The sequence below is a fragment of the Pygocentrus nattereri genome, chromosome 12, assembly GCF_015220715.1.
Source record: "Pygocentrus nattereri isolate fPygNat1 chromosome 12, fPygNat1.pri, whole genome shotgun sequence".
Taxonomy (NCBI): domain Eukaryota; kingdom Metazoa; phylum Chordata; class Actinopteri; order Characiformes; family Serrasalmidae; genus Pygocentrus; species Pygocentrus nattereri.
The window spans coordinates 33,227,674-33,240,127 of record NC_051222.1 but is presented as its reverse complement, the minus strand read 5'-3'; the positions used below and the strand labels follow the sequence as shown (position 1 = coordinate 33,240,127).

The 12,454-nt window shown below is 39.4% G+C and overlaps 1 protein-coding gene across 3 annotated transcripts in view; it reads left to right on the top strand.

Annotated features, from left to right (window-relative positions):
• The window catches only part of LOC108442222 (complement C3-like), a 66,310-nt gene that overhangs the window by 52,923 nt on the left and 933 nt on the right, over window positions 1-12,454 (top strand). For all 3 annotated transcript variants that reach the window (XM_017722163.2, XM_037543759.1, XM_037543758.1), the window contains 5 exons: window positions 599-704; window positions 2,549-2,641; window positions 5,807-5,887; window positions 7,952-8,035; window positions 11,067-11,196. In XM_017722163.2, the coding sequence (XP_017577652.1) occupies window positions 599-704; window positions 2,549-2,641; window positions 5,807-5,887; window positions 7,952-8,035; window positions 11,067-11,196 (494 nt within the window). The remainder of the gene's footprint in view (window positions 1-598; window positions 705-2,548; window positions 2,642-5,806; window positions 5,888-7,951; window positions 8,036-11,066; window positions 11,197-12,454) is intronic.

The following is a 12,454-nucleotide window of genomic DNA, read 5'->3' as shown; positions in this document are numbered from 1 at the left end:
AACATTAATACTAATCTGGCAAAATTGGAAAAACTGAGCTGAACTTGATATTGCAACAGTCTTGCGGCTCAGTCTGATTTATTCAGACTCTGAAGATCAGGGTTCATTTCTGGCTGATTCCAGGTTTTTAGGTGTTTTTCTGTCAGAGCTGCCAACTGAAAAGCTGCTCAGTATTAATGACAGTTAGTGTAAGGAGCTGGAGAACGAGCTGCCAGCTGAGCGGAGTTCATTACTCTGACGTAGCGACAAGCTACTTGTTAAGGAATTATAATTTGGAAGGAACCGCGAACATTAAAACATATTCAACGCCGCGTTCATGGCTCAGTTTATTAATCTATTACTTTATTTATTTAACTGTTGTTTAAAAGCGATAGAACACTCGAGGTTATCTGTTATCACTATAACATCATGACTGTGATGATCTACAGTGCCAAATCACAGCCATGATGTTATTTCATGATAACACACTCTCTCTCATGATCTATTGCTTAAGTACATACTATTGTAAAATAAGACCCTTTTCTCTCTCTCTCTCTCTCTCTCTCTCTCTCTCTCTCTCTCTCTCTCTCTGTATCTTTCTCTCTCTTTCTCTCTTTAGGTCTCAAATGTAGATAAGGAGAGAATTACCTTCAGAATGCACAAGAAGTCACATTTTGGTCTCCTTCAACCAGCGAGTATAAAAGTATATGAGTATAATGATGAAGGTGAGGAAAACAATCATACCCATGTATCACGTTTACGCTGCATGTATTAACGGCATATATTTTAACGGTGCTTGTTTCATGCAAACCTGAGTTTCCCTGGATTTTCATTGAGTTTATATATGGGCATTAAGCTGGAAAACCAGCCTTTTTTGAAATGTGTTTTTGTAATGTAACAGCGACCAACACATTTACATATATTCTCCTAATCAACCCACAGCAGTTTAGTCCCACCCATTCACACTGCCATTATAAGGGGTGTTTCAACTCAGAATAAGGCCGTGTTCCACAAATCAGTTTTGCTATTTGAAATGCAAATTCTTTTAAAGTTCAATATATTAAAACTGCTCAGAACACAGATGGAATCATATACGCTATATTGCCAAAGATTTTCATCCAGATCATTGAATTCAGGTGTTCCAGTCACTTCCACAGCCACAGGTGTATAAAGCCGAGCCCCTAGGCCTGCAGACTGCTTCTGCAGACATTAGTGAAAGAATGGGTCGCTCTCAGGAGCTCAGTGAATTCCAGCATGGTACCATGAAAGTCGTGAAATTTCCTCACTACTAAATATTCCACAGTGGGATTATAACAAAGTGGAAGCGATTAGGAACGACAGCAACTCAGCCATGAAGTGGTGGGCCACGTAAAATGACAGAGCAGGGTTGACAGTTTTTTGAGTTTGACAGTTGCCAACTTTCTGCAGTCAGTCAATACAGACCTCCAAGGTTTGGAGCGCAAAGCCTGAGCTCCCTGGACGGACGCGAGTCACGAGAGTGACGGCGGTAGGAGGAGGATGAGGACACTAGTCCCGACCACGAGAGGCACCAGCGAGTATAAAAGTATATGAGGAGTTAGTCCTGAGCTCTGCCGCCTGGTTACACAGTGAGGCCGCCTCACTACACCTCTGTTTCGACCCGGGCGGCCGAGTTGCCAGTTGGGGGCGGTGACGAGGAGACAGAGAGGCAAGCTCTCGTTCCCTCTCGGCTCGGGTGATTCTGATCTGGCTGGCAGCGTGAGCGCCTTCAAAAAGAGCTGAGAGGGAACAGAGCAAGAGAGAGAGGAGCAGCAGCAACAAGCTAGAGGACTGAAGAGCTGAAAAGCTAGAGGTAGAGACTGAAAAGTCCAGCTTAAGTCACTGAGAGGTGGCCAGCATAGCTCAGTGTTGGTTGGATTTGTTTGTTGTGTTTTTTTTTTTTTGTTCTGTAAATTAAAGTAACGGCTGCAGCAAACGTGAATCCTGCCTCCAGCGTCCTCCTTGAGCCCGGGGTAGCACATGCCGTGTGACGCTTACATTTTTCTGCACATTGTATTTCCATTTTTGTCATTTTTCAGTTTTTTGCATAATTTGAAAATGAATGTTGGGCTTTACACTGTGTGCAAATTTCATGATGAATGGACCAAAAGAATCAGCTGAAAATTACTTGGAAAAAATTCTGGTTCCACTGACTTGCATTAAAGATACAGTATGTTTTTTGCTTCTCCTGTAAAGTTACCATTTTGGAGATATGAGGTTTTGTTCCGACCGCAGCGACACATTTGCTGAATTTAATAAATTGGGAAAAACAAAACATATAAAATGCTATAATATTTGCACAGGTCACATTTTATGTTAAACTTTTGCATATAACTGTACATCAGTCTTAAAAGCAGCATGACTAATCGTAAGGGATAAATAAAAATGGTCGCATCAAATTGAATTGTGACTCTTTTTGCTGCATAAATCCACACAAACTTCACAAGAGGACCTCAGGGGTAAAACACAATGTCTGATATGGGCCCTTTAACATAAGGCCTCTCTTACACAGACCCACTGGGTCCTCGCTTATCTGCCATTTGTGTTTCAGAGAACCACTGTGTGAAGTTTTATGACGCAGCCGAGCGAATAAATGGAATGCTTCGCACCATCTGCCCGACAGACGTGTGCAGCTGTGCTGAAGGTGCGTTACAGCATGATGTTGGTATATTCTCCAAAAATATGGTCACAGTTTTGGAGGTGTTTTAAGGCTGAAATGTGATTAAATCTAGTTTAAATCTAATTTTTCACATTAACTCAGACAGTTAAGTCATTTTCAGACTTAACTCTAACTTTCTGCTTATTTACATTTACTGACTAAAGTAATCGAAAGAACGGGTTAGGATTAGGGCCAGGGTTAAGGTTAAAATTAGATTTTGGGTTAAGGTTAGGGTTAGGATTAGGATTAGGGCCAGGGTTAAGGTTAAAATTAGATTTTGGGTTAAGGTTAGGATTAGTGCCAGGGTTAAGGTTAAAATTAGATTTAGGCTTAAGGTTAGGGTTAGGATTAGGATTAGGGCCCGGGTTAAGGTTAAAATTAGATTTTGGGTTAAGGTTAGGGTTAGGATTAGGATTAGGGCCAGGGTTAAGGTTAAAATTAGATTTTGGGTTAAGGTTAGGGTTAGGATTTAGGATTAGGGCCAGGGTTAAGGTTTAAAATTAGATTTTGGGTTAAGGTTAGGGTTAGGATTAGGACCAGGTTTAAGGTTAAAATTAGATTTCGGGTTAAGGTTAGGGTTAGGATTAGGATAAGGGCCAGCGTAAAGGTTGAAACTAGATTTTGGGTTAAGGTTAGGGTTAGGATTAGGGCCAGGGTTAAGGTTAAAATTAGATTTCGGGTTAAGGTTAGGGTTAGGATTAGGGCCAGGGTTAAGGTTAAAATTAGATTTCGGGTTAAGGTTAGGGTTAGGATTAGGGCCACGGTTAAGGTTAAAATTAGATTTCGGGTTAAAGTTAGGGTTAGGATTAGGATTAGGGCCAGGGTTAAGGTTAAAATTAGATTTTGGGTTAAGGTTAGGGTTAGGATTAGGACCAGGTTTAAGGTTAAAATTAGATTTTTGGATAAGGTTAGAGTTAGGATTAGGATAAGGGCCAGGGTAAAGGTTGAAACTAGATTTTGGGTTAAGGTTAGGGTTAGGATTAGGGCCAGGGTTAAGGTTAAAATTAGATTTCGGGTTAAGGTTAGGGTTAGGGTTAGGATTAGGGCCCGGGTTAAGGTTAAAATTAGATTTCGGGTTAAGGTTAGGGTTAGGATTAGGATTAGGGCCAGGGTTAAGGTTAAAATTAGATTTTGGGTTAAGGTTAGGGTTAGGATTAGGACCAGGTTTAAGGTTAAAATTAGATTTTTGGATAAGGTTAGGGTTAGGATTAGGATTAGGGCCAGGGTTAAGGTTAAAATTAGATTTTGGGTTAAGGTTAGGGTTAGGATTAGGGCCAGGGTTAAGGTTAAAATGAGATTTTGGGTTAAGGTTAGGGTTAGGGTTAGGATTAGGGCCAGGGTTAAGGGTTAGGTGTTTGATAAGGTTGGTAAGGTTAGGTTTGGTGTAATGGAAGTTACATATTAACAGTACAGCTACTTAATGTGAGTACAAGATATTTACATTAGTGTATTCAGTTGCTTCACTACAGCTACTTCACTAATATGTTGTTGATGTGTTACTAATAATCTGTTAACCATTTATTATTCATCTACTACTGAAAATTCTTCTTTTTACAACAAACCCACCTTAATTGTTTGTTTCCAAAAAGCTCTGTTCTGACCATAGAAGCTATTCCAAGTCAAATCTTAAGGAATGTCTTGTAAATTTCAGGTGCCTTCATTTTGTCTGGCACACTTTCTAAATAGTTTTTTGGCATGGAGGGGGTGTCTAACTGTAGTTTTGGAGACTTGTGGACCCCAGAATTCTACCATCTTCTGCAAATATCCAGTCCAGATTAACAAATGATAGACTGTTGGAGGTGCAGCGCAAACAAGGCCTCAAGCCCATGGCATTGCCTGAAGTTGCTGATGGGAAAGCATCATCAGGGTTTCGTGCTTGGCTAAAGGCTAATCCAAGATGTTCAGCTCCTTCTTTTCTTTTCCTCTCAAACATCCACTAAACTGGATGACCTCAGGCTACAGCTAACTACCCTGATAGCAATCACAGAACCCATGTTAAATCAATGTTACAGCATCAGCGTTCACTTCATTGAATCAACAATCTTTTTCAATCTATCTTAATTATATTTCAACTCTTAGAAATTCTTAAACTGTAAATAATTTATCAACACAAATGGACTGACTTACTTCACAAATGCCCGTTCTCCTCAGGAGCTCTGAAAAATAAAACATGAGATCAAGCTTCAACCACTCACTGCACAAGAAGCATAGAAGTTTATAGAAGAATATTTCTCTTCCACTCTCGTATTTCAAAGGCTGACATGTTTTAGCTCAATAAATCATTGCTAAATAGTTATGTTTCAGTAATTTGCATAGTTAATAAAAACAGCCATGGCAACATAGATTTTACCACCGTAGCATAAAGATAAATCAGATAAAAGAATAAACTTTCAAATATCTCTCGACTGTCTTGGGAATGCCACGGTATCCCTCCGGAAGAGCTGGAGGAGGTGGTGGGGGAGAGGGAGGCCTGGGCCTCTTTGCTTAGGCTGCTGCCCCCATGACCTGGACTCGGATAAGCGGTGGTGGATGGATGGAGGTCTTTTCTGGATTTGACCCTTTTTTTTGACAACAAATCTTTTTCTCCTTTTAACCTTGAGCGTCTGAATCTTTCTGGCATGTTATCATTCTCTTGGTTCAGGAGAGTAAAAAAATACAGGGAGATTCACTGAAAAGAGCCCCTGAATATTCTGTTGTAACTCCCGTTAGGACGAAGCTATCTGAACCAAAAAAATACGCTACATACCTTGACATACATGTAATCGATTGCATTACATGCAAAGCTGGAAATGTACATGCAGTCTCTGTTTTCTGTCAGACAAATGAAGGGTATGGGGGTCTGCAGCCAGAAGTTGCAAACAGAAGAACAGAAGAAACGTCACAACACCTGTCCAGTGCCTGCATCTTCGCTCTGACACAGGGGCATCCCAGCTGGTTTGAAGCTCCATATACTGAGGAGCTCATTGCCTGTTGTTTCGTTCATATTACTTTATCCTAGTGAGTCATTGCAGAACATTCAGTGCCTCTGTCGAGTGAATCTCCCTGTGAAAATGAACTTTTTTTAAGAATAAAAACTGGCAGGTTTGCAGGTCCTGCAGAAGGCATTTGATTGATCCTCCTTTGACACCTGAACTGTTACTCTTCCAATAGTGAGCTGCACTCTGCTGAAAAATACTGAAGTTCTGGCTGAAGACAAGCGCTTTCAAGAAGCCTGTGAGAGAAAGGATTTTGGTAGGAATATTTCTGTTTGTATTTGGGGCTGATGTACATCATTAGAGATCATTTTCACTGTACTAAATAAAGAATGGTCCTTAGTGAAAAGAGCAATGCTATTCTTATTAGAGGTTCAAGCATGTAAGTTGATTTCTGTACTGGATTCATGTTAAAAGTCTTACAACAGTGTAGAGTCTATTTTCCTGTTTGTTTCCCGTTTCCTATTATTCCTGTTTGTCAAACTGTACAGTTTTTCAGTGTTGAAATTTATTCTTTCAGTCAAGTTTTCAAAATAATTTTTGCATAATTTTAGATTTTATGTAGCATTCCTAAATGTATACACACTTCAACTGTTCCTTTCGGTATGCAATATTTGAAGCTACACCATACGTTCTAAATGGCTCCACGACTAAAAATCCACTTTTAGCAAAATGAATACAGACTTACTGGAGCATCACTAAGATTAGTGTCAATTGTTTTTTCCAGTATAGATTCCCTGTTTGTGTTTATTGTGCTGCTTAGTCAAATATGTCATTTTTATTCTATACATATTCAAATATTGCATACAAAAATTAGCCATTATTAAAAGTAATAGAAATATAGAAGTATATAATATAAAACCAAACATTTAAAAATTACTTTGAAAAACTACAAGATTACATTTTAAACATTTCGGCTCAGTTCAGACACACCCTAAGAAGGTAAACTCAGTATTTGAGATGTAATGTAGATCCTTAATGTGGCAAACTGTGGCAAACTTTAAGAACTCTTAACTAAAGATGCATTGCTGCATAGCTTTGATAATGTAGCTGGTTTTGTTATTTAAACATGTTATCATTTCTTTATTGTGACTTGGGCAAGGTCCTAGGTGAGTTGATTTGAAACCGACCTATTATTCTGATTCTGCCCTAAAAAGAATCATGTAAACCAAAGGGGGGCTGACCAGTGCATTTTTTTCAGGGTCCATAACAATACCAATTATTATTAATCAAGGAGACTGATCACCAATATTTGGGGCCAATATTCATTTACCATAAATTTGGTTTATGTAGTGTGAAAATTCATAAGATTACAATTCTTACAGGCAACTAGAACATAATAAAAATGAGTGTTTTGAATTTTAGACAGTTGAGGCTGCAGTAAATTAAACATTTTAAAGTTATTGCTTACCTCTTATTCTCCAGAGTATATTTTGATTTATCCATCGGAATTTACATGACCAAATCATAAGGCAAATTATTCTGTAACTGCATGAAATAAATGCATTTTTTTTGTAAAAATTCCCCTCAAATGAACACAAAATGTGTTTTATGATCTACACATATTGCTACATGCTTACAATTTACTGCCAAAAGCTAAAAATCTTAGACCTCTTAAGCCGCTGTAGGTAAATATTTTTAACTAGTCCTAGGATTTAGATCTGATCATGTTTAAATTGTTCTTGAAATTATTTTAAGTTAATGTTTTTGTTTTTGCCCATTAAAATCTCCACAAATTAATTAATCCTTCTGGCATTTTTTATGCCAACATAAAAAGCTTGTCTGATCACTACAAGATTAAAAGCCTTATATGGACTGAAATTTAGATAAAGCATTCAAAATGTGATCCATTATGGGTTTAAAGGGACACTACAGTGCACAAACAGATTTAAAAACATTCAAAATCTTACTACCACTGCTTTCTGTGTGTTGTTCATAAGTGATAGATGTTGTCTTTGAAAAACTTTCGATTTCAAGTTATGTCAGAATTTGATGGTTTGTCAGATATTCTGAATCTCATTAAAATGTTTACTGTTTACTATACAAAGTTCAAAATATAAACATTTTTTAAAGACCTCTCATCAAGAATGATGATGACTGGAAGTTATTTAAAAACTCTCATTGCTTTCATTTATCATCTTGTGAAAAAGCTTTGCACTGGTGCATGTTGCCTCTCTGTGCATAATCATATTTGGATGCCAGAATTACCATTTGTAGCTACATTTGTATTAATATATATATATATATTTTTATTTTATGAATCTTACTTGTTATATTATTGTCCAGATACTTATCATTTATTTGTTGCATTTTTGTGGTTCAGTTTACAAGGCAAATCTGAAAGACATTAAGCAATCAGACTCAGCAGACATCTACACCTTCACTATCATAGACATCCTGAAAGAGGGTGAGTACCCTTTCAGTTATCTCTAAATCTTTTAAGTAATGGCCTATTGGAGCTGGATTAGTTTTACCAGAGGAGGCTATTCTATGTATTGAAATTTGACTGGCCGATTGGTTTGGGATTTCACCTACATTTCCACAGATAGCCTGGATATAAAGGTCATAGCCCAGATGTTCATGTCAACATTACACCATAGGACACATTCAATCACATTAACAGTGATAAAAATCAATCAGAGTAAATGAAAGTGTAAGGGTCCAGACTGGGGCTGGGCCACTTGCTAGGCCACCAGAGGAAGAGAAAATGCCACTCCACCGTGATTAGGGGCAGTCAGCAGCACCTGTTCCTCCCCTACTTAAGAGTATCTTACCCCTAAAGACTATTTAAACCAAATCTGATTTTTTCTCTGGCTCTTCTTCCATCTGCTTTTCCCAAGTCCCTTTCTTGGGTTTCCAAAAAAAAAAAACCCAGAAGTAGGAAGCCTGCATGGAAGAGGGAAGTTGCCTGTACTGTGGGTGATCTGGGCACTCAGTCTAGCCTGTCCCAAGTCAACAGGAAAAGCCAACAAACAGAGTGGGACATCTGTGACTGACCCAAGCCCCTCTCCTCAAGCCCCTGGGGTGTTCCTCAATTTGACTATTTCATGGGAATAATATTAGGAGGAATGCCTCAGAGCATTCATAGATCCAGGAGCAAAAGGCAATTTCACTGATTACGACTTATCATAGACTTTTTGCTGCTTGTGTCTCTAGAACACCCACTGCCAATATTGGCCATCAGTGAGCTGTCTCCCAAGCCAAGGATTGTCTCACAACAGACCTGTCTCCTTACACTGCAATCAGTGCTCCCCAACTGCAGCTGGTTCTAGGGTTCTATAGCTGCGGTGTCCGGTGTCAACTGAGTGATACAGTCAGTAATAGTCTGGGGGCCTCAGTGCCAGGGTTCCTGTTCATCCATCCCATCCAAACTGGAGTTCCCTTATCCCTCTCTGGTGTTCCTGATCCATCCCAAATCCCTCCTGATTACTTAAAGTAGGTCTTCATCAAACAGGAGGCCCAACTCCTGCCAGTCCACCAGTTGTATGATTTTGCCACTGACCTCCTCCTGGGTGCCTGGTTTTCTCTGTTGGAAGCTGAGCAGAGTTATGAAACTGCATACATGAAACATTGACTTTTGGCTTCATAATGCCTTCCTCTTCTTTAGCAGGGGCTGGGTTCTTCTTTGTAGGAAAGCAGGACAGATGCCTTTGTCCATGCATTGTCACCTTTACCAGACCCTTAGCACCTACTCCTCATGACCTAAGCCTTTGAGGCACTGCATCAGGCTTCAGTTTTTACTAAGTGAGACCAGCATAGCATCTACAACCTTATCGAGGTTAGGGATGGTGATGAGTGGAAGATGACCTACATCACTGCATCAGGCCACTATAAATACATGATTAAGCCCTTCAGTTTGAACACTGTGGCTGTCTTCCACTGTAACATTTAGGAGGTCTTGAGGGAGGCATTAAACTGATGTTTCTGGATGACTTACTCATCTATAGTTGTTCTCTAGATGAACACACAGTTCATGTGAGAAGGGTTCTCTAACTTCTCCTGGAGAACCATCTCTACATAAAGCTAAAGATATCCTTTATCATGCTCTGTTGGTTACCCTCCTTGGATTTGTGGTACCCAAGGGCTTGTTGAGCAAGGATTCAGCCAAGACTTAGGGAGCCACAAACCTGACATTATCCACATTTCTATTCTTGGTCAAGCGTTTTTCTGGGCTTGCTAACTTTTCTCTCAACCTTTATCCATAAGGCCTTTGATGAGCTTAAAAAACATATGTCCATGGCCCCAGTCTTACAACTTCTGACATAGGCCGAGGGCAGTGTTATCTCAGTGTTTCGGCTCTGACTGGAAGCTACACCCTTGCTGCAGCCTTTGATTCAAGATTCAAGAGTTTTATTGTCATGTGCACAGCAGAACAGGCAGTTGCACTGTACAATGAAATTCTTACTTTGCTGTTCCTCCATTCACCAAATATAATCTGAAGAGAATAAAAAAGAAAATATAAGAATAACTCTAAAAAACAGTAGTAAAAAGTAAAAGTAAAAAATGTACAGTATGTGCAAAGTTTAAATGAAATTAAAGTTACACGTGCGTATGTGCAAATATGTAGAGCAGCTGTTCATAAAGTGCATCAAGTAACAGATGTAAACAGATGTAAACTGTGTTCACTTTTTATTTTATTTGGTATTGACTCTTCCTCATGAACAGCTCTGTGCTACTCGTTTTCCCCGTACCCTGAGCTCATTCGATCTACACTTGTCCCTTATAATAAGGGCTCCAGGTTCCACCACTGGGTGAGCTACCACATTACAAGAAGTAACAACAACAATAGTAACACGCAATAATAATAATAGCATTGCACAACTTGCAGGTTTTCCAATTTGCAGATTTGCAGATTCATACTGTGTTTAAATCAGTCCACTATTATTACTGTCAGACTGTAAAAGCTGCCATCTAAAATACTGTAGCAATGATTTAGCAACAGTCTAGCAACAACTTGGGATGCCTTAGCAACACTTTAGCAACACCTTAGCAACCACCTAGGGTACAATAGCAACTACCTAGTAACACCTTAGCAACCACATGGGATACCATAGCACCTACATTGTTGCAATCTTTTTGAATACCATAGTAGCCACCTAGCAACACCTTAGCAACCATCTAGGATATATTAGCAACCATTTAGCAAATACCTAGGGTACCATAAGACCCACCTTAGAAACCACTTGGTATAGCATTGCAGCCACCTAGCAACGCCCTTGCAGCCAGCTAGGAACATGGTAGCAAAAGCCTAGCAACATCTTAGCAAGCTCAATCACTCTGCATTTTCTTCAGGAATTTTAACACACTTTCAGTAATTTTAACATTTAGAAGACACTTAAATCTTTTTTAGATGATAATTATTAAAGTCACCTTAGTGGACAGTCATGGACATTAAGTTGATGAATAATAACATATGTGTGTGTGTTTGATTTGCTTAGGATCTGATCCAGTTCAACCCCGAGATCAGAGGAATTTTTGGGCTCATTCTCAGTGCAAAGAAAAACTGAACCTAAAAATGGGAAAAGACTACCTCATCATGGGGCCTGAACCAAAGAAGATCGATGATAGGTAAGAAACATTTCCAAGAAGAAGGAGAAGGGCTTATCGCCCACTCTTATATAGCAGTTATCTGACCACACAATTTGAGGTGCAAGAAGCTTTGTAATGCTAAGTACCCTTCTCAACTAACATGCTCTATGAACTTGCTTGTAAATTAGAGTAATCTGATGGTTCAGTTCACTTCTTTACCATTGTCTCTAACTACTAAGTGATTCCAATTAGCTACATTAGTACCTAATTGAACAGACCTAGTGAAGATGGTGGCTGTTTTTAGAAAACTCTTTTTTTTCTTTTTTTTTTGTTCTTTTATGTTGAACCATTGATTTCAATGCTGCTGGACCATCCACTGTGAACTATCTGGACTATCTGAACTAACTGGACTAAATAAATGACAATGAGGTTATTGAGAGATACATGCTGCCCATATGTGAAATAATGACCCTACTAGGTTCAGTGCAAAGACATTAGTAAGAGGAACCTATAGGAATTTTGCCCTCAGTTCCACTGTGCAGCTTCTCACATACCTCTGATTCTATGCCACCAGTGGATACATGCTGACCACTAGTGATGTCCATGGACTTGTCAAGGCTGCTGTCTTTAAGTCTATGCATTCCATCACCACAGTGCTTCTGTTCCAAGCACACACCTAGATAAAAAATTTCCAATAGGTCAGAATATTTTGCAGGAATCCTAAATCAGTTTCTATGTTTCCATGTAGGTGCATTGCACACTCATCTCTGCAGACTTATAGCCCCCTGAATCCCATCAACTTCTGCCTTAAAGAGTGCACAGCAGTGAATGAGCAGACATAGCTGTCAAGTGGCCTGACACATGAAGCCTTTATCTGGCCAAACTCTGTGGTGCGTCAGATAGGAAAGGACAATGCATATGTTGGTGGGTGTTTGTAGAGGGTGCAGTCTCCATGCTTTGTGTTAAATCCCAAAACTATGGCTAAGGATCTGGTGCACTCATGGTGCACAGGATTGTGAAGCACTCTCTAGGCTTTAAGTCCACACAAATCTTTGAGGGGGCTCAGCTTTTCCTATAGTACTATGGGATTTCAATGATTAACTCATTAACTCATGACTAACCTGAGTTCCTTCCACTTGCAAACCTTCTCGAGTGACGCCAGTACTCAAGAAGCCATTCCCAGATCCTACAAAAGTTGTGAGATACACACTGATTTAACTCTCTTCATTTTTGTCCAAAAAACTCTGGAAAGGACTATCCTGGCACAGCTATTTTTGCATCTTGAGAGAAACAAAAT